The sequence below is a fragment of the Polypterus senegalus genome, chromosome 4, assembly GCF_016835505.1.
Source record: "Polypterus senegalus isolate Bchr_013 chromosome 4, ASM1683550v1, whole genome shotgun sequence".
NCBI classification, from domain to species: domain Eukaryota; kingdom Metazoa; phylum Chordata; class Cladistia; order Polypteriformes; family Polypteridae; genus Polypterus; species Polypterus senegalus.
In genome coordinates, this window is record NC_053157.1 from 236,753,354 (window position 1) to 236,773,558 (window position 20,205).

Sequence of the window (20,205 nt, forward strand, 5' to 3'; positions counted from 1 at the left end):
CAAAAGTTGAACTTTTGGAAGGCAAATGTCCGCTACATCTGGCGTAAAAGGAACACAGCATTTCAGAAAAAGAACATCATACCAACAGTAAAATATGGTGGTGGTAGTGTGATGGTCTGGGGTTGTTTTGCTGCTTCAGGACTGGAAGGCTTGCTGTGATAGATGGAACCATGAATTCTACTGTCTACCAAAAAATCCTGAAGGAGAATGTCTGGCCATCTGTTCGTCAACTCAAGCTGAAGCGATCTTGGGTGCTGCAACAGGACAATGACCCAAAACACACCAGCAAATCCACCTCTGAACGGCTGAAGAAAAACAAAATGAAGACTTTGGAGTGGCCTAGTCAAAGTCCTGACCTGAATCCAATTGAGATGCTATGGCATGACCTTAAAAAGGTGCTTCATGCTAGAAAACCCTCAAATAAAGCTGAATTACAACAATTCTGTAAAGATGAGTGGGCCAAAATTCCTCCAGAGCGCTGGAAAAGACTCATTGCAAGTTATCGCAAACGACTGATTGCAGTTATTGGTGCTAAGGGTGGCCCAAATAGTTATTAGGTTCAGGGGGCAATTACTTTTTCACACAGGGCCATGTAGGTTTGGATTTTTTTTTCTCCCTAAATAATAAAAACCATCATTTAAAAACTGTATTTTGTGTTTACTTGTGTTATATTTGACTAATAGTTAAATGTGTTTGATGATCAGAAACATTTAGTGTGACAAACATGCAAAAGAAGAAGAAATCAGGAAGGGGGAAAATAGTTTTTCACACCACTGTAGATAGATAGATAGATAGATAGATAGATAGATAGATAGATAGATAGATAATTTAGTGTAGTTGGCAGGATTAGATAGATGATAATAATTTAGTGTAGTTGGCAGGATTAGATAGATAAATAATTTAGTGTAGTTGGCAGGATTACATAGATAGACAGATAGATAGGCATGGCATTTGGATCCATGCCAACAGTGTTCTGTACCCTGCGCTTGAGCAACAACCTGTTAGGTAGCATCTATTTCATTAAATTCAATGCCAGTGCATTGCTGACTCCTCCTGAATATCGTGTAGTTAATTATTAATGGCTTCCTGACTAATATCTTTGTAGTGGACCGGTTTTCACCCATGCCATATGGACAAGCGCCACAATATAAAAACGTGTCGTGTACTCTTTGCATTATTTGGCGTCTACTGTATCACATCTCTGAGCTGCTTCTCACATCTGAGAGGACATGGCAGATGTTTGCCGACTGGCTGACCAACTACAAGCGTTTCCTTGCAGGTAACCACCTAAATAATCAGACTGCAATTCAGACCTAAGAATGTAATATTTATATAGCTAAGTACAGAGATACCAGATTGACACCAAGGAGAAGAGAAAATCAGATGGCCTCCAATATTTAAGGCAGTATTGTGGAATAAAGGAATGTGAATGTGCCATCTTGGCAATGGATTCATCAGCTCTTCAGTACATCTCCCTATCTGAAGGGCAAAAGGCCAGCAGTAGGACTTAAAGCGACAATGAAGTTTAGCAATGGGAGGAAACCTTTTTTGTTTCTATGAGAAACCTGGAATGAGGATGCTGGGAAGGGCAGATTGGCCTTCAAGCAAAGTCAAGGTGGTAAAGGTGGGAGAGGGACACCACCATCCAACCTGTCGTGGATCAGAGTGGAGTGTTTAAGAGATGGTCTCTTGTGATTCCAAAAGAATGAAGACACCAGAAACTCAACAGATCACCAGAAAATTGGGATGGGGAGAAAGAGGGAACCTAGACAGATAGACATGTGGAGACATGTGGTCAGAGTAAAAGACTTTCTGGGTCTGTGTTATACTGTAAAAGTATAGTTTCCTTGATGAATTATGTTTCTAGTCTTATACAACAAAGCCTACCACATGAAGGTACTTGAGTAGTTAAGCAATATTTCAGTCTCTTCTCCATTTCTTCATTTTTCACCTTCTAAATTACTCCTTCAGTGCTTCTGCAGTGAGATTTATCATTTAGCCCTTAAGACTTCTGCTGTCTGACAAACACTTGACACATTTGGAACAGCAATGATGCTTCTCACCATTTGGAATCTTTCTTTTTTATTATGAAGTTTACTGCTGTTTGAGAATTGTTTACCACACTCAGTACAACAATAAGATAATCCAATGTGAATTCTTGAATATTACTTAAAATTGAGAATCCTTTAACACATTTAGAGCAGTAACAAGAATTTTCATCAGCTTGAATTATTAAACAATTATGAAGTTTGCTGTGTTGTATGTGAAAATCATCTGCCACATTCACAACTTCAGAAGTGTGGATTCTTATGTGATATTGAAAACTGTGGTTATGGGAGAATGTTCTGCAACCTTCAAAACAGCTGTATGGCTTCTGTCCTGCATGATTTTTTTTGTTGTTGTTGTTTTTTTAATGACACTAAAGATTACTACTCCTGGTGAATCGTTTGGCACATTCAGAACAGCCATATGGCTTCCCTCTCTATGGATTTGTGTCTCTTGCGAGGAGCGCCACTACTGGAGAATCCTTTGCCACATTCATAACTGCCACAAGGCTTCTCTCAGTTTTATTTTCTTAATAGTGGTTTTACTTTAATGAGAGGAGTGAGCCCAGCTTATCCGTGTTGAAGTGTTGTTTTTGAAGTGATTTGTGCTTTGTGACTGTCGTGGCTCTCTTAAGGTTGGTGCCAGGGCTCAGTGCAGTACTTAAATTGTCCCTAATAGTGAATCCTTCTGTAATGTATATTAAGTGATGCTGATTGGTAGGGTCTGTGGTGGGCTGGTGCCCTGCCCAGGGTTTGTTTCCTACCTTATGCCTTATGTTGGCTGGGATTGGCTCCAGCAGACAACCGTGACCCTGTAGTTAGGATATAGCAGGTTGGATAATGGATGGATGGATGATTGGTAGGGTTACTATGTTGGCCTGGAAACTATTTTTGATATTTTTTTTCTCACCAATATGAATTTGCGTGTGTTGGTGAAGACTGCTACGGCTTGAGAATCGTTTGAGGCATTCAAAACAGCTATATGGCTTTTCTCCACTATGAACCCTTGTGTGGCTCTTAAGGTAGCTACTGTCTGTGAATCGTTTCCCACATTCAGCACAGCCATAGGGTTTTTCTCCAGTGTGGATCCTTGTATGCCTTTGGAGGTTGTAGCTGTCATGAAATCGTTTGCCACATTCCGAGCAGCAATGAGGTTTTTCCCCTGTGTGGATTCTTTTGTGCTTCTGAAGATGGCTGCTCTCTGTGAATCGTTTCCCACATTCAGGACAGCAATATGGCTTCTCTCCTGTGTGAATTCTCATGTGATTCTGAAGATGGCTACTTCTAACAAATCGTTTCCCACAATCAGCACAGCCGTACAGTTTTTTTCCAGCATGGATTCTTGTATATTTTGGGAGATTGTGAATGTCAGAAAATTGGTTGCCACTTTCAGAGGTGCAAAGAGGATTTTCTCCAGTATGCATGCTTTTGTGCTTCTGAAGATGGATGATCTCTGTGAATCTTTCTTCACACTCAGAACAACAATACTGCTTCTCTCCTGTATGCATTTTAGAGTGGTTTTGAAGATGGCCTCTTTTAATGAATTTTTTTCCACATTCAGCACAGACATGTGGCTTTTTGACAGTGTGGATTCTTGTGTGACGTTGGAGATTGTAACTGTCATAAAATCGTTTGTCACATTCCGAGCAGCAATGGCGTTTTTCTCCTGTATGAATTCTTTTGTGCTTCTGAAGATGGCTGCTCTCAGTGAATCTTTTCCCACATTCAGAACAGCAATATGGCTTCTCTCCAGTGTGAATTCTTGCGTGGTTGTGAAGATGGCTACTCTTGATGAATCTTTTCCCACAATCAGCACAGCTGTAAGGCTTTTCTCCAGTGTGGATTTTTATATGTCTTTGGAGGTTGTAAATGTCAGAAAATTTTTTGCCACATTCAGAGCAGCAATGAGGTTTTTCTCCAGTATGAATTCTGATGTGATTCTGAAGCTTGCTGTTTTGTAGGAATTGTTTGCCACACTCAGAACAGCAATATGGCGTTGGTCTCGTATGAAACGACTTGAGATCTTTGCATTCAGGTTTGTTTGTATATGATTGTCCACACTCTTGGCCGGCACACAGAGCCTCTTGATCTGTGTTCCTCACTAGTTGTTGGTCAGTACTGATGGTTGCTGTTGTGGAAACAGAACTGCAATGCAAAGGATTTGCTGTGAAATTCTCGGATCCTCTTGTTGATTGCTTCCTCTTCTCCTTGCCCTGTTGCTTTTTCAGTCGGCACTGAAGGGAAGTTTCCGCAAATGTGGATGGGGGGAAGCTGCCATTATGCTGGAAATCTGCAACGATGCAAAGAGTTTAGTTAAATGTTTTAAAATGAATAAGATCTTAACATTAGATAAGCGGCAAAATGGTTAGTGTTTCTGCCTCACCCCTCAGTTCCAATGACTGGGATATTCCAAGAAGATGGCTTATGAAATTGATTCTTAGCTGAGTAAGTCTTTATTAAATAAACCTTGTTTTCAGATGGAGACTCAAATAGTTTTTGGAATGGAGTGACAAAGTATCTTATCTATGTTATGTGTAAAAAGGAACAGTGGCATTCTCCGCAGACAGAACATGGCCATTAATATTATGTGTTAATAAAAGGCTAAGCTGAAATTTGAAGGCTTTTGGACCCTGCATGGTTTCCTGCTGTTAGATATTATTCATTTGGGATTTTATCCTATCACAGTATCAGCAGAAACAAGTCCCAAAACAGTAATTGAGCTTCCTATGTCCAAACACTGTCTCCTTTTCTCTCAAGACAGTAAACGGACACCTTTGTATGAAATCTTCGGTTCTGTAGCAATCGGTCAGATGTGGGAAAAAAAGAAAAGCCCCAATAGACTGATATGTTTCTTGAGACAGCAGTTTCATTTTGGACATTTCTGAACCCAGAACTGAATTTTTGGAATGTCGGCACCTTGCAACCCAAGTGAACAGAATGCCAGGTGTCAGCAGTGGTTACGCAACAACAAAGGCTTCTCTAATAACCGGCTGACTGAGGATCAGTGAAGAGAGTTGAGCTGCTAGAAATGGAGCTTTGCTGTCCTATGTGAAGAACAAATTAAAAGTCAGACATTTCAAACAGCCATAGCTGTTAACTACACTAAGAATGTTTTGACTGTGTTAAAAATCAATGTAGTGATATCCTGATAAAAAAAAAAGAAAGAATTGATTTCCACAACAGCAGCAGCATTTCTTTCTATAGCACATTTTCGTAGAATGAATCCATCCCAGAGTCTCCGAAAACATATCGAAGGTAATTTGTTTTTCTTGACTATCTATCTCTGCTCTAAACCCCTTCCGAAATAATACTGCTGTGCCAGGACATGATGAATGTTTAATAGAGTCTTCCGTTAAAGTTCACACCATTAATACTGTAATAAGCAATCTCAATGCACGTAGAAAACCTAGGAAATACGGCATAAACTCCAATAATCTAATTAAAATCACTATTTTAGAGGAACAATGTATTAAAACTATAAAACAGATCGCAGATTAAACAAAAATATACACAGAGCGGCGCTAATAATAATAATTTAGTTCCTATTCCAAATAACAATAACGCACATAGTACTCATCTCTGCACCTCCGAAACATTAAATATGGCACTATTAAATGTCAGAGCTTTAACAAACAAAACGTTTTTTATCAACGATCTTATTAGTGATAAAAATAGATCTTATTGCACTAAATGAAACAGATGCCGCGTCAGCTTTAATCGAATCTGCCTCCGGATTACAGTTTTACTCATTCAAACCGCCAGGGAAAAAGGGGCGGATTGGCTAACATTTACTCGAGCCGATTAAAATGTAAAGATGTCAGTTTTGGTAAGTTCAAGTCCTTTGAGTATCTCGCCGTTGTTATTCATGGAGATTCTCAAGTTCTAATACTATCCGTGTATAGACCTCCTAAATATAACGCTCGTTTTTTGAGGAATTCTCTGACTTAATGTCAATTTTAATTACTAATTATGACACACTCCTAATAGTTGGCGACTTTAATTTTCATATAGATAATCAGTGTGATCTAAAAGTAAAAGAATTTATGAACCTCCTGGATTCTTTTGATTTGAGACAACTCATAAATCAGCCTACACATAAAGCAGGTCATACATTAGACTTAGTGATTACTAAAGGACTGAAAGTTGATATAAAACAGATCATTGATATTGGTCTATCAGACCATTTTCTTCTACTTTTAATATAGAAATAATGATAAAAACACTCATGAGAAGCATATTGTTAAAAACGCTTCTTTGATTCGCAGCAGCTTTAAAACTTACAAACATTTTAAGCAATCAGTCCGTTTATAGTGCCAGCTATAATAGCGAGGACAATGTAAATAGTAAGGTGGAAAGATTTAATTCTAAAGTGAGAGCTGCTGTTGACATAGTTGCACCTGAAAAGACAGTGAAAAAATCTTCTAGCATTGGTATACCATGGAAGACCCAAAGAGTGTCTGATTTAAAGAGAACATGCCGTAGAGCTGAGCGTCAATGGAGGAAGACTAAACTTACTATCCACCACGAAATATTAAAAGTCAAAATAACAGAATACAATAACACTGTCCGTCTTGAGAGACGCTGCTATTTCTCAAGATTATAAATAACAATGCTAGTAATCCTAGAGTCTTATTTTCAACAATTGATCACCTACTAAACCCAGGTAGCTCAAAGGAATGCCTCCTAAGTGCTTCCAGTGAAACCTGTGAGGCTGTCGCTGTATTTTCAATCAAAAATTAATGATATTAGAAATAACATAGTATATCTCCCCAACACTAAGGATCCCCTAAACCCCAACATCCTGTTATAAACAAATTAAACTCTTTCACTAGGATAGATTTACCTGATTTACAAAAATAATCTCTCAATTAAAACCCTCCACCTCGTCCTTGACCCGATACCAACAAGGTTTTTCAAAGAAGTATCAGGCGTGCTAATTGATAATGTTCTTGACATAGTAAATTCGTCACTAGATACTGGGGTCTTCCCAGACTGTCTTAAGACTGCTGTAGTTAAACCCCTACTTAAGAAACATAATCTTGACCCTCGCTCTTGAAAATTTTAGACCCATCTCTAACCTGCCCTTCTTAAGTAAAGTTCTAGAGAAGGCAGTCATTATGCAGTTAAATGACCACCTAAATAAACATGCTATTCTTGATAAATTTCAGTCAGGTTTTAGAACAAATCACAGCACAGAAACTGCACTCGTTAAAGTAGTAAATGACTTGCGGGTAAATGCAGACAGAGGCCATTTATCTGTTCTCATCCTCTTAGATCTGAGTGCTGCATTTGACACCATTGATCACAACATTCTTAGAAATCGCCTTAGTCAATGGGTGGGCCTCTCTGGCAGTGTCTTAAATTGGTTTGAATCCTACCTGACAGGGAGAAAATATTTTGTTAGTTGTGGGAATTACAACTCGAAGACACATGATATCCAATATGGTGTTCCACAAGGCTCTATCCTGGGTCCGCTGTTATTCTCAATCTACATGCTTCCGTTAGGTCAGATTATCTCAGGGCACAACGTGAGCTACCACAGCTATGCTGATGACACACAGCTGTACTTATCAATAGCACCTGATGACCCGATTCTATTGATTCACTAACACAATGTCTGACTAGTATCTCAGAATGGATGAATAGTAATTTTCTCAAGTTAAATAAAGAGAAAACTGAAATTTTAGTGATCAGCAATAATGGATACAATGAGGCTATTAGAAATAAACTGGATACATTAGGATTAAAAGTCAAGACGGAGGTAAAAAGCTTAGGGGTGATTGTTGACTGTAATCTGAATTTTAAATCACATATTAATCAGATCATTAGGACAGCATTTTTCACTTAAGAAACATAAGTAAAGTTAGACCTCTTATATCACTGAAAGATGCTGAGAAATTAGTTCACGCGTTTGTTTTCAGTCGACTAGATTACTGTAACGCACTCCTCTCAGGACTACCCAAAAAGATATAAATCGTTTGCAACTAGTGCAGAATGCAGCTGCTAGAATCCTAACTAGGAAAAGAAAATCAGAACACATCACTCCAGTTTTGATGTCACTACACTGGTTACCTGTGTCATTCAGAATTGACTTTAAAATTCTGCTTATGGTTTATAAAGCCTTAAATAATCTCCCCATCTTATATATCGGAATGTCTGACACCTTATATTCCAAATCGTAACCTCAGATCCTCAAATGAGTGTCTCCTTAGAATTCCAAGAACAAAACTTAAAAGAAGTGGTGAGGCGGCCTTCTGCTGTTATGCACCTAAAATCTGGAATAGCCTGCCAATAGGAATTCGCCAGGCTGATACAGTAGAGCACTTTAAAACACTGCTGACAACACATTACTTTAACATGGCCTTTTTATAACTTCATTTTAATCGTAATTTAACTTAATCCTGATACTCTGTATGTTCAATTCATCATAATAACTATTCATGGTGGCTCTAAAATCGGTACTGACCCCTACTCTCTTTTCTGTTTCTTTTTCCGGTTTCTTTGTGGTGGTGGCCTGCGCCACCTCCACCTACTCAAAGCTTCATGATGCTCCAACAATGATGGACGGATTAAAAGGAAGAAGTCTACGTGACCATCATCATCATCAAGCCCTTCCGTGAGAACCCTAAATCCAAAGAGGACTGTTTCATTTATGTTAGGTAGAATGCCCAGAGGGACTGGGGGTCTCATGGTCTGGAATCCCTACAGATTTTATTTTTCTCCAGCCGTCTGGAGTTTTTTTGTTTTTTCTGTCCCCCCTGGCCATTGAACCTTACTCTTATTCGATGTTAATGTTGATTTATTTTTTATAATTATGTCTTTCATTTTTCTATTCTTTAATATGTAAAGCACTTTGAGCTACTGTTTGTATGAAAATGTGCTATATAAATAAATGTTGTTGTTGTTGTTGCTTTACACAATGTCAGTAAGAAAGTTAAAAGTAAAGAAAATGCAAAAAAGAATCGGTAAGAATATTAATGAATAAGAAACAAAGAATAAAAAATCCATACGATCTTATAAAACAGACATATAATGAGTAGAAGGGCAGCACCCTTATGTACAATGTCATAGTGTAAGTCTCTATAGATGAGAAGGTCAGATGGATGGAAGGACAGGAAAAGAAAGAAAAAACCTCCAGACATGAAATGAGTCCAAACTTTTGAGTATATTGCACCGTAAAAACCTACATGAGAAAATAAATAAATAAACCTATGATGCATTAGATGGCACTGTTGTAGTAGCACAGCTCAGCTACCTCACAGAAAGGCCAGGAGTCGTGTCTCTGGTCCTCCCTCTGTTTAGTTGGCATGTTCTCCCCGTGTCTTCCACTATCTCAAGACATGCAGGTTACAAAGATTGGAGACACTAAAATTGGCTCCTGTGTGTGGTTGGTATGTGGGTGTTTGCCCTGCGAGGGGCTGGCTTCCTGTCCTGGGTTTGTTTCTACCGTGCACCTCATGATAGCTGGGATAGGCTGTGACACCACACCACACCACACCCCATGACCTGACCCTGATCTGGACTGAGCCGGTCAGAAAATGACACGACGCATAGGATGAATAATTCAAGTTTAGCCCACACCCTGAGCTCCACACCTTAGAATAAGAAAAAAAAAAAGCATGTTTGGAAGGGTGGGGGGCCACAATGGAATAGGGGTCTGTTTGGGGCTGCTGCCTGCTTGGTGTTCAGTGCTAACAGACATAAATGTGGAAGGACGGATAGATAGATAGATAGATAGATAGATAGATAGATAGATAGATAGATAGATAGATAGATAGATAGATAGATAGATAGATAGATATGTGTAAGGCACTATATAATAGATAGATAGACAGATAGATAGATAGATAGATAGATAGATAGATAGATAGATAGATAGATAGATAGATAGATAGATAGATAGATAGATAGATAGATAGATAGATAGATAGATATGAAAGGCACTATATAATAGATAGATATGAATGTCACTATATGATAGATAGAAAGATAGATAGATAGATAGATAGATAGACAGATAGACAGATAGATAGATAGATAGAATTTTAGTATAGTAGGCAGGACCAGACAGACAGACTGATAGAAATGTCACTCCATAAATGATGATTTCTAGCTTTCATTTTTCCTGAGCTTCACGTACACAATATTGTCTTTTTTTTTGTTTTTTGCACAAATCAACAACACCTGCCATTTAAATCACGCAGTCACAGCATTTAAATCATGTGATCGTAATCCAACATTTTCATTGGTAGGTAGTCTTTCCTCACTGGTTAGTGGAGTTGCTCGGTATTTGTCTTGCAGGATGTGAAATATTGTGTACATACGGCTTCTTCCATTGTGCTGACTGTAATAAAGACATATTTGGCCATCACCACTATCTTATAACATCAGGAAAGACCTGGTAACTCCATAAACACACACAAAAAAAAAACAAAAACAAAACCTTAGTTTTGAAAAAAATGGCAGTTACTGGGTTTTTCCTTTCCATGTGAGAGGTACAACTTGTCAGTGATCTCAGTTTCACTTTATTTTACGTTTATTCAGATTACTTACTCGGAGTTGACAGCTGCTCTTCTCTTTCTCTTCCGTTTTCTTCAGCGACTTTCTCTTCACACTCGGATTTCACTTCCATAGAATTCTGCTGTGCAGCCCGTGGCCCTGTATTAGTGAACTGGGGCTGTGAACTGGAATGGGACTCTTCGGAAATGTCTTGCTTGAAATGATATCCACTTTCATGATTTGGCAAATCTTCGGACTCCTCAACTTTAACCTGAACAATTTCCTCCTCACACTCTTCCACCTTAAAAACTGAAGTTCCGCCTTCACCACCCGCCGGCTTTACGTGCAAACCTGCTAATGTCTCCCACTCACAGTCCTCCTGTTTAATGTGTGCCGGTCGCTCGTCGGTGCTGTCGCTGTCGGCTGAGGCCATGCTCCGTGTAAAACACTTCTCTCCTTTTCCCCCCGATTGTCTGCTCTTCTCTGCTAAGATTCTCTTCTTCTATGGGCAGCCCTGAGCTGAAAGCCTTGAGATACCTCACTGCACAACCACAGGGACAGGGAGGGTGGCTCTGTCGAGATAAAAGTGACACAATTAATTCATAAAAATGACCAAAATAACCTGAGCACAATAACCAAAAAAAAAAAAAAAAAAGAACTGCCTACTAAGTTTTTTATGAGAGATTTGAAATGCTGAGAGCCCCCCATGTTAACCTAAAAAGATCTCAGCAGATCTGAAGTGCAAACAGATTGGACACTGAGACAAAGTTTGGCTGATAAAGAGACAGTCAGGAACAGGAAACGGGGAAAAATCTATCACTTTGACTCTGATTGTGTCTGGCTTGTCTGACTCCTTTTCCACAATCTGGCTCTTGTTCTGCTCTTAGCTGGTGGACAGATGTTACTTGTCAAACAGGGTGAGCCAAAAAGAAGTGCCACATTTCAAATGTTTATTCTACAAAAACGCTAAATGAAAGATAAAATCAATTTCATGACGACACAAGAAAAGGTATGCAAAATCGATTTTTTATTACCACTGTGTTTTAAAAATGAGGTCTTCAAGGTGGTGGCCATCATTAGCGATACACATTTCTAGACGATTTCTGAACTCCCGCATGACTCGTTCGGCCACTTCAAAGGGGACTAGCGCCGATTTCGTGGCGAATAGAGGGCTTCAAGGTTTTTGGGGTCGGGGAGTGCGTATACCTTCGACTTGAGAAGAAATCAAATGGAGCGAGATCAGGCAAACGTAAAGGCCACCCGACATCGGTGAACATGGAGATCAGCTTCTCCTGCAAAACGTGCATGGATCTCCACGAAGGCCGTATGAGCCGCTACTCCAGGCGTCCACCCCATCCAATTCTTACAGTTCTCTAGCATTTCAATTGTGACATTCTGAAGTGACGGTGACCCTTGCCCCCCCCCCCCAAAAAAAAACAAAAAAAACAAGGGCCTACAATGCCTGACTGTGCTGGGGTCTAAGATGAAGTTCACGAGCCCAGTAGCGAAAGTTTTGCTTCTTTAAGCAAACACTCAAATGGAAACGTGCCTCGTCGCTGCCGTCACATGACGATGGCATCTCGATGAACGGTGTGCAGAATGTCGGCGCACAACTCTCGACGGCTCTCCCAGTCTCTCTCGGTGACTGCCATAATTTTGTATGAATGGAAATCAAGGTCCTCCCTCAAAATCCTCCTGTTGGAAAAGCCAGAGGCAGAACGTCTAGTAGACGTGCACAATGGATGCCCTTACAGCTTGGGATGTTTTCAGGTGTCCGTACAGTCCGAGGGCGGCCTGGAGGTTTGCTGTTCAATGTTGATACCCGTCTGTCTAAATGTAGCCACCCACTGGAGAATTGTTTTGCGATCTGGGACGTCACCGTGAGGAGGAATGCATGAAGTGCGTTCGGATGATGATGGATTCATTGATTTGGAAGAACACTGACAGCAAGTTGTTGAAAGAAAACTACAAGGGATTGCCTATTAAAAGACCTCCCCACTACTTCACACAATGACCTCGAGAAATGTGCTACTTCACTTGGGCTCGCCGTATATTTCAACAGATCTGTGTCCTTACATGTGACAGTTCTGTATTTAGTGAGTGGTATCCTCTATTCTGGCGTGTTGCCTTAAGAGTTTTAGCGGCGCTCTGCGTCTGCACGTGGTGAGAATCGCGCTGTGTGGCAACAAAGTCGTTTGTACCACTCCATCGTATTTCCGAGGAGGCCCTGACAGATTGGCTGTGTAGCTCTGTGAAGAGTATTACCTGGGATGTGTTTGGTGGGTTGCACGTCCCCTGTTAGTTGACAACCCAACCTAACTCAGGGGGTAACTCTCTGTGAATCGCCTCTCCCAAGATGTCTTCCATTTTTTTTTTTTCCTAAAAGGATTTTTTTTTTTTTGTCATGGGTTGAGTGTCAAAAAAAAGGGGTCTGTTAAAGCCCGTGGAGGTTATTCCTTATGTGATTTTGGGCTGTACAAGAAATAAATTGTTGTGGACGTTGTGGGAGGAAACTTCTACGGAAGTGTATTAGGGCCATGGTGAAGAAAAAAATATGTCGAGAATAAAGTCGACGTGTTGACTTTATTCTTGTAGTTTGTCATTAAAGTAGAACATCGTAAACTGGACTTCATCTTAAAATGAATGTTCCACCTTCAGCCATTTTAAGCATGTTAGGAGCTGTAGGATGCTGCTGCACCGGGGCCATGCAGACCCTTAGGCCTGGGGTTAACCCCCTGAAAGTCATCCAGGGATCGCCTGCTGCTTTGTATTCACGTAGCAACTATGCAGCCCGGACTGCACCCTCTGCAAAACCCGGAGTTGCAACTGGACGTTATTGTGGCAGTCACTGGTGCTGTTGTGGACGTCCAGTTTGATGAAGGTCTGCCTCCAATCCTCAATGCATTGGAAGCATCAGGGCGTGACACTACAGTCCCTGACAAAAGTCTTGTCGCGTCTCTGTTTTGTAGAAACTCCTGCTATTAACCTGACTTTTAATTAATCAACTGGTGTTAGAAATAGCTCCTATGAAAAGCTAAAGCCCTCCCAAATGATGTTTAATGCACTGAAATAAATTAGTTTCACTGAAAAAAAGATTTCTCATTTAATCAAGACAGAAATTCGGGCAAGACAAAAGTTTTGTCGCCTATACAGAAAAATGAACAACTTTACTGCAAATCCAAAAATATGTCAGCAAATTAATTAGTGGTGCTGTGAGATCCAAATGCAATATCTTGTATGACTTCCATGAGCTTGAAGGACAGCATCCATGCGGTTTGGCAAGGATTCATACAATTTATTGATCAGGATCAGGTAGAAACAGGATCAGGATCAGTCATCAGGAATAGCAAAGAAAACAGTCTTGCCTGCCTCCCAGAGTTCATCAACATTCTTTGGTTTCATCTTCCATGCTTTCTCTTTCATCCTTCTACCCCACATATGCTCAATGATGTTCATGTCTGCTGACTGGGCTGGCCAATCCTGGAGCATCTTGATCTTCTTCGCTTTAAGGAACTTTGATGTGGAGATGGAAGTATGCGATGGAGCACCATCCTGCTGCAGAATTTGCCCTTTTTTATGGTTGGGTAGCTAAGATTTCTTGGTATTTTAGACTATTGATGTTGCCTTCCACCCTGCAGATCCCTCACATACCCCCCATACTGGATGTAACCCCAGACCAGGATTTTGCCTCCACCAAACTTCACTGTTTTCTGGGTAAATCTCGGCTCCATGCGGGTTCCAGTAGGTCTCCTGCAATATTTGCAGTGACTGTGGTGTAATTCAACAGAAGATACATCTGAAAAATCCACCTTTTGCCACTTTTCCAGCGTCCATCCTTTTAGCAGGCTGTTGGGCCTTGTCAAATGCCACACGGTTTTTCAATTGTCTTTTGTTTAGTGCTGGCTTATGGGAACCGATTTGACCGTGGAGGCCATTTTGAGACAGAATCCGACAAACTGTTCTGGTTGACACAGGGACTTCAGGTGACCAGGTCTCGTGGAGCTCTGCTGCAGTGGAAAACGGGCTGGCCTTGGATTTGAGCGCCAACAAACGGTCCTCTCGAGCAGTTGTTTTGCGGGGTCTTCCTGACCTGGGCTTGTCAAAAACGTCTCCAGTCTCTTCAAATCTTTTTTTATCCTCCAAACTTGACGCTGTGACACATTGAAGGCGTTTGCCACATCAGCAGTGGATTTGGTCTTCAGCCTCTTGATAATCAACACTTTAGTCTCAGAGTGAATCTTAGGCCTGTTTGCAGAGGTCCAGTTGCAGTTGATGTGAAGGTCTAGTGTACTGGGGTTCTTGTTATACACACCTGAGACCTAATTGATCCATTATTAGTCACAGGTGAAGCTCATATGACAAGGAGACAACACTTAGGTCTTGCCAAAAATGGACTCCATGGGCTTTACCAAGCTGGGAATATTAGAATACTTTTTGTCAGTTTCGTTTGGCACTGAAACATTATTACAAAGGCTGATGGGATTGAAATGACCCATTTCTTGTAACAAAATCTTGATTAGAAATATATTTTAGCGGCACTTCAGGTCAATTTGTACACAAGCGACAAGACTTTTGTCAGGGACTGTAGGCTCGTGGTGGAGGTTGCCCAGCATCTTGGGGAGAATACTCTCCGAACAATTGCCATGGATGGAACAGAGGGTTTGGTGCGTGGTCAGAAAGTTCTTGACACTGGAGCTCCAATTCGAATTCCAGTTGGTCCTGAAACATTGGGAAGAATTATGAAGGTGACTGGCAAGCCTGTTGATGAAAGGGGACCAATTCCCACCAAGCAGACGGCTGCCATTCATGCAGAAGCTCCAGAGTTTGTGGACATGAGTGTCGAGCAAGAAATCCTGGTGACTGGCATCAAGGTGGTAGACCTTCTAGCTCCCTAGGCCAAGGGTGGGAGAATTGGCCTGTTTGGAGGTGCTGGTGTAGACAAAACTGTACTTATCAAGGAACTGATCAACAATGCGGCTAAAGCGCACCTGTGAAGGCAATGACTTGTACCATGAGATGATCGAGTCTGGTGTAATCAACCTGAAGGACACCACATCTAAGGTAGCACTTGTATACAGTGGAACCTCGGTTCACGAACGTCCCAGTTCACGACCAAAAAGCTCGCCAAACATTTGCCTCGGTTCACAATCACACACTCGGTATACGAACAAGTCAGTTTCCCTTGCCTGCCTGAGCTGAGCTGAGAGAGAGAGAGAGAGAGAGAGAGACAGCAAGCATGTGCCTGCTGGGGAGGGGGAGGAGGAGGAGGAGGAGATTGCCTATCTGCAGGCTGTACGTGCTAGCGCACCCCCCCACCCCCACCCCCACCACAGGCAGCCTGAGAGAGAAAGAAAGAGAGAGAGAGAAGCAAGCGAGCGAGCCGCTGCAAGAGCTCTGTTCATTGTTCTCCTTCCATTGGCTTCTAAGCAAGTGAAGAGTGGTGAGAAGAAAGTTTTGAAGAAAATTGAAATCGAAGTAAAGAAAGAAATTACAAGAGGTGGAAAAACTGTTTACCAGTTTACTCATTTACCAATCTGAGAACCCTCGTGCTTTCAAGCAGCACCATGTAAACAAAGCCAGACTGCCAGTAATGTGGAGGGTCACAAGAACTTTCTTTTTGGAATGGCTGCATGAGGCTTTCACTCCCACCAGCTAAACCGCTAAAAGCACCAGAAACCCAAGAAATCACCTGAAGGAAAACACTTCATGCCAGAACTCGACTCATGCAAGGTTAGTTTTCTTGGTGGTTTTTGTATTACGGCTTTTTCAAAAGTTAATTTTTCGGTTCATAACGTGATTTGTTGCAAATGTTCGCTTTTTTCCTTGTGCTTAAAACTCATGAAAGTGTTTGCAGATGGAGTTTTTCATAGCGCGATTAGGTGCAATGTTACCTTTCTCTTTTTTCAAATGTTCGCTTTTTTTTTCCACTGTGCTTAAAACTCATTTTAAAAACAGTGTTTACAGCAATCAGGCTTTAAGTTTAATAGCGTGATCTCCTGCAATCTTTCTTTTTTGGTTGCTTGTGAGTTGGTTTTTAAATGCACTTTGGATTTGGTCGATGTTTCTTTTTTTCTGCTGTGCTTAAAACTCATTTTTTAAAAAAAAAATGCTGCGCGATTAGATTAGAGAGCACGAGCGAGCAAGCGCAGAGAGAGAGCGTGCAGCTGACAGGGAAGGGATGGGGGGATAGGGGTGTGTGTGTGTGTGTGTGTGTGCATGCTCGTGCTACAGAGAGAGAGAGAGAGAGAGAGAGGGTGAGCCAGGCTGCTCCTGTAGCTGAGGGAGGGCTTTGGTGGTGTGTGTGCTACAGAGAGAGAGAGAGAGAGAGAGAGAGAGAGAGAGAGAGTGAGCCAGGCTGCTCCTGTAGCTGAGGGAGGGCTTTGGTGGTGTGTGTGCTACAGAGAGAGAGAGAGAGAGAGCGCGAGCGAGCTGCTCGTGTAGCTGAGCAGGGAGCCTGGATGTTTTGTGTCAGTGTTATTCAATGTTTTTACATTAGTTTACTATTACACTGTGCATTCTATGGTGTAATTAACTATATTTGTGCTTAATCTTTACATATTTTTACATATTTACATACAGTTTGTACGGTCTGGAACGGATTAATTGTATTTACATACAATCCTATGGGGGAAACTGCTTCGGTTCACGACCAACTCGGTTTACGACCAAAGTTCTGGAACGAATTATGGTCGTGAACCGAGGTTCCACTGTACGGACAAATGAATGAGCCCCCAGGTAGGTGCGCGTGCTAGAGTTGCCCTGACTGGTCTAATTGTTGCTGAATATTTCCGTGATCAAGAAGGACAAGATGTGCTGCTTTTCATTGACAACATTTTCCGATTTACTCAGGCTGGATCAGAGGTATCTGCCTTGTTGGGTCGTATTCCCTCGGCTGTAGGTTACCAGCCAACCCTGGCCACTGGCATGGGTACTATGCAGGACAGAATTACGACAACCAAGAAAGGCTCCATTACATCAGTACAGGCCATTTATGTGCCTGCTAATGACTTGACTGATCCTGCTCCAGCTACCACCTTTGCTCACTTGGATGCCACAACTGTGCTCTCTCGTGCAATTGCTGAGTTGGGCATTTACCCTGCTGTTGACCCACTGGATTCATCACGGATCATGGACCCCAACATTGTAGGACAACAGCACTAGGATGTAGCTCGTGGAGTACAGAAAATCCTTCAGGACTACAAATCCCTGCAAGATATCATTGCTGTTTTGGGTATGGATGAATTGTCAGAGGAAGACAAGCTGACTGTGGCCAGGGCTCGCACGATTCAGCTCTTCTTGTCTTAGACCTTCCAGGTGGCAGAATTGGAAAACTGGTCCCCCTTAAAGACACAATCAGTGGATTCCAGAGCATCCTTCGTGGTGAGCATGACAGTTTGCCCGAACAAGCCTTTTACATGGCTGGCCCAATTGTGGAGGGGGTCCAGAAGGCAGAAAAATTGGCTGAAGAACATACATAATCAAAATATTGACTGAAACATTCATTGGCTTAAGCACTTTGAGCTACTTTTTGTATGAAAATGTGCTATATAAATAAATGTTGTTATTGTCATTTACTAGATTTTCTCAAACCCCGTCGTAAGTTAACGTAGCCCATTCAATGCTATGTATTAAGTGTTCCCCGAGCACACTCCTACTGTGTATCTAATAAATGGGGTGCAGTGTGATGCCTGAATGGCACTCTAAAGCAGGGCTGTCGATCTCCGGTCCTGGAGGGCCGCAGTGGCTGCAGGTTTTCATTCTAACCATCTTCTTAATTAGTGATCCGTTTTTGCTGCTAATTAACTTCTTTTGCCTTAATTTTAATGAATTTGGCTCAGACCCCTTGGTTGTTTCTTTTTCCCCCCAATTAGCAGTCAAACAATAATGAGACAAAAAAAAAAACGAGCCGCCACATGACCAGCTCACAATATCTGAAAATAAAGAAAGGTGAAGGTCCCAGTAAGGTTGATCTCTCAGGTCACCATAACATTTTGACGGAGCTTTTAGGAAAAAAACAGAAAATCAACGGTTTTGGAAATGTCTGCTGTAGCAGAATGAGAGCAGCAACAGACCACAAAATTAAATAACGGGCTTAATTAATTAACAGCAAGAATCAGCTTCTCAGCCCCGATTTAGTGATCATCTGTTTTCCTTGTTTCAGGTTTCATTTCTGTTTGACTGTCATTTAATGAAGAAAAGAATCAATTCAGAGCAATGGACAGGGCTATTCAGATGAAAGGAAAAGAAACTAAATTAGCAGTGAACACTCGTCACTCATTAGGAAAAGGGTTAGAATGAAAACCTGTAGCCCGGAGTTCGACACCCCTGCTGTAAAGGGTTAAAAATCGTTGGCTTGTCACAATCGTCACACTTTTGTTAAAAGGCAGATGACTTTGTTAAGTTTCGGTTGAATTTTACTTGGGTCAAAATGACTGGCAAAGTTGGCACATTCTTATATCTAATAAATGGGGGTTACTGTGACGTTTACATGGCACTGTAAAAGGGTTAAAAAACGTTTCCCCCTCCCAAATTCTGTAAAAAGTCTGATGTGTTTGTTAAATTTCAGTTGAGTTTCGCCCATAAATGCTGGAGATTTTTTTTTCTGTCCTCCCTGTCCATCGGACCTTACTCTTATTCTGTTATTTAATGTTGACTTATTTTAATTTCCTACTATGTCTTTTATTTTATTTTTTATTTGTTTTTTTCGATATGTAAAGCACTTTGAGCTACATTTTTTGCATGAAAATGTGTTATATAAATAAATGTTGTATTGTATTTGAAACTTGAAACCCAAGCAATGATTCACCTGTTTAATCTTCTCGCAAATCACATCGGGCCAACCCTTTTGTAAAATGTGAACACCCCCCGTTCTCTTCTTGGGCTTCCATTGAAAGTGTAAGAGCGAAATGGTGTGGAATTAATCCAGAAAATGCAGTCAGGTCGTAATTTTCAGAGTATCTTTGTTAACGTCCCATCCCGTCTGCTTTTTAACCCTTTACAGTGCCCTTTAAACATCCCAGCAAATCCCATTCATTAGATATGGAAGTCCTTTTGACCCAGATACGCCGTAAAAACTCCACTGATTAGCGGCCTGGAACTGATACGTCCTCGCGGACTCTCTTATCGCTCCCATCCCGCATTCATCGCCCCTACGCTTTCCGTCTCGGTCCACGTCCCTCTTCTCTCCCGCCCGCTATGCTCATGCGCGGCCGATTCTCCGCTTCCTCACCGACACTCCTGCTCCTCGCCGCTCTTTCTCTTTTGGTCTTTTTATTTTTCTCTTCTTCGCTGTTTTGTCTCTGAAGTGCAGATGTGAGTCTCGTTTGACAGTCGCAGCAACAGCCTGAGGGTGGAAATAAACAAAGAGAAACCAAACGTGTCAGCAGAGAGAAAGAGAGAGAGAGACGGAGGAAAGGGTGAAGAAAAACAAAGTGGGTAAACACTACCATCTACTGGACGGAGGGAGGATTGCTCATATAAGTTTCGGTTTTCTCTATTCGAAAGACATCTCTCTTCGGAATACACCTTTGATTGGCTAACTAAAAAGATTACAATATGCAAGCGTTCAAGGCAACTCAGGCCCCTTCTTCAGGCAAGGTGTAATCAATCGAAAGAAAGAAAGAAAGAAAGAAAGAAAGAAAGAAAGAAAGAAAGAAAGAAA

The 20,205-nt window shown here is 41.3% G+C and overlaps 1 protein-coding gene and 1 pseudogene across 1 annotated transcript; one reads left to right on the top strand and one right to left on the bottom strand.

The window, feature by feature from the left end:
- Window positions 1–1,314: 1,314 nt before the first annotated feature.
- Window positions 1,315–19,899, bottom strand: LOC120528229 (gastrula zinc finger protein XlCGF26.1-like). Its single transcript, XM_039752339.1, has 3 exons — window positions 19,774–19,899; window positions 10,599–11,116; window positions 1,315–4,335 (listed from the first exon to the last, which is right to left on the bottom strand). The coding sequence occupies exons 2-3, from the start codon at window positions 10,975–10,977 to the stop codon at window positions 2,864–2,866; spliced, it is 1,851 nt and encodes a 616-aa protein (XP_039608273.1). The 5' UTR covers window positions 10,978–11,116; window positions 19,774–19,899; the 3' UTR covers window positions 1,315–2,863.
- LOC120528914 lies at window positions 12,144–18,037 on the top strand (annotated as a pseudogene).
- Window positions 19,900–20,205: the final 306 nt, after the last annotated feature.